Source organism: Sceloporus undulatus, chromosome 6, assembly GCF_019175285.1.
Source record: "Sceloporus undulatus isolate JIND9_A2432 ecotype Alabama chromosome 6, SceUnd_v1.1, whole genome shotgun sequence".
NCBI classification, from domain to species: Eukaryota; Metazoa; Chordata; class Lepidosauria; order Squamata; family Phrynosomatidae; genus Sceloporus; species Sceloporus undulatus.
The window spans coordinates 113906399-113908565 of record NC_056527.1 but is presented as its reverse complement, the minus strand read 5'-3'; the positions used below and the strand labels follow the sequence as shown (position 1 = coordinate 113908565).

General features: G+C 41.5%; 1 gene segment (V, D, J or C); it reads right to left on the bottom strand.

The window, feature by feature from the left end:
- Positions 1–254: 254 nt before the first annotated feature.
- LOC121933166 lies at positions 255–1865 on the bottom strand (the record flags this gene model as incomplete). The annotated part of the segment is given in 3 exon segments: positions 255–300; positions 1371–1686; positions 1775–1865. Coding segments are annotated over 3 exon segments (447 nt in total), but the record flags the coding sequence as incomplete, so codon positions are not given.
- Positions 1866–2167: the final 302 nt, after the last annotated feature.

The following is a 2167-nucleotide window of genomic DNA, read 5'->3' as shown; positions in this document are numbered from 1 at the left end:
AAAAAAAGAAAAGAAAATTAGGTACCAGAGGCAGAAATAACATGGAAAGAACAGGGACAGGCTCCTCCAGGACAAGAAAGAAGAGTATTTCAATATGTTCCAGTAAACTTGGGCGGCATCTGCACTGCAGAATTAATGCAATTTGATACCGTTTAACTGCCATGGTGCAATGATATGGGATTCTAGGATTTATAGATTTGTAGGATATTTGGCCTTCTCTGGCAGAGAGCTCTGGTACCACAGTAAACTACGGTTCCCAGAATTCCATAGCCATAGTAGTTAAAGTGTTGTCCAACTGCATTAATTCTGAAGTGTGGCAGTGGCCTTAAAGGCCTCTTCCCAAATGCATGATTGTTTCTTACACTTATCTCCACTTTTCATACGATTTTCTTTTTGGTAGCCAAAACTTACAGATGCATGCTTTCTTTAACACACTGGAGGTAGCTGATGAGGCACAGTTATCTACTTGGCCCTTTTCTTCTTCACTGTTCATGGATATGCATTAAGGGATCCTGGAGGCATCTTCAAGTTATGTTGCTACCTGAAGGCAGAAGCTCAGTCTTTCCCAACTCAAACTGTATTGCATTGTTTACTGCCTAGAGGCTGCTGCAACCCAGAATCCCAGATCTCTGTTTCTCTCACCCCTTTTTTTTGCCATCCCCACAATGCTTCTTTTTTAAAAAACAAATGAGCAAAACTTGCAACTATACAGAGGATAATAAGGAAAGGGGGAAGACTAGTGCACAAAAAGAAGACATTGAAAAATGGATTCACCCGCAGGAGTTTTGTGGGTGCAGATGACACAATTGGACAGTGGAGTGGTACCCCATCAATTCAAACATTTTCTAAAATATACCCTTGGCAAATTGCCTTGATATTTCTGCAAGAGCTGATCAGGGTAGTTGAGGATAGGTCTCTCATTAATAAGATTGCCATAGGTCGAATTGAAGGCAGTTAACAACAAACAAAAGAATGACATTTTCCCGCTATCTTTGTAGACTCTGTGGAACACTTTCTGATGTATAACTAAATGTAGGGTACTTTCTTGTGTATAACTAAATGTTTTGAAAAACCACATATTCCCTTAGAAAATTGATTGAGGGCAAACAATAGGTTTCAGTCCATTTCAATTTTATACACTTTCTAAGCTCTGAGAGGCCACTTACATATATAGGTGTCTTGTTCGATTCCTATTCTTCCTCCCTTTCACAGTTTCACATTTGTTCTCTAAGCTCCCAACAGCTTTGTTTCATGGGGACTTCCATCTAAAAGAAAAAGGAAAAAGAAAAGAATGAGAGTGTGTTTCCTGCTTCCAGTTTCTATTCTGGTTGAACATCAGAGGTTTTTGTAGAATCAGAGAAAGAGAAGCCATCACTGTGTATCTTGCACAGTAATACATGGCAGAGTCTTCAGACTTTAGGCTTGTCATCTGCAGATAGGCTGAAGCTTGAGAATTGTACCTGAAGACGGTGAACCTGCCCCAGACCTTAGGATTATACCACTGGCTACTTCCACTGCCACTTACTCCAGCCACCCATTCAAGTCCTTTCCCTGCTGGCTGACGAATCCAATGCATTTCATGACTAGAAAAAGTGAATCCTGAAGCCTTGCAGGAAAGACGGAGGGTGCCTTCAGGTGCAACAACTGTGCCTCCTGTCTCCACCAGCAGAACCTGAGAATGGCAACCTGAAAACAAAAATCAAATGGGGAATCAGGGGATCCTTGTGCATAAATATGTACAAACTCCTCCTGTTCCTGATGGGAATAAAATTACCTGAGAGGACTAGAAACAGAAGGAGGAGATTCACCCAAAGGATCATGTCTCTGATTGTTTGGATGTTTCTGAAATGAACTCTCATTCTTGACCAATGCAATTTGACATTGAGTGGTGGCGTCTGCAGGCTTAAAGGACGGGACCCAGATTAATTTGCATGGGCTTCGTATTATAAAGGCTGCATTTATCCCTCCTTCTGTGCCTTGATTCCTGTCAGTCCAGAATAGGTGCATTGAGGGTGACATAAAATCTTTGGGCACAACTAAAAAGGGCTTGGCTTCTTTGGGGGCTGACAGTGACCTGTTTGCGGATGAAGGAACCTGGTTCAGATTCATCTTTGGAATAATAATGGCAGAACATAAAGAGATGTTTGCTGTAAAGGCAATAGTAGAC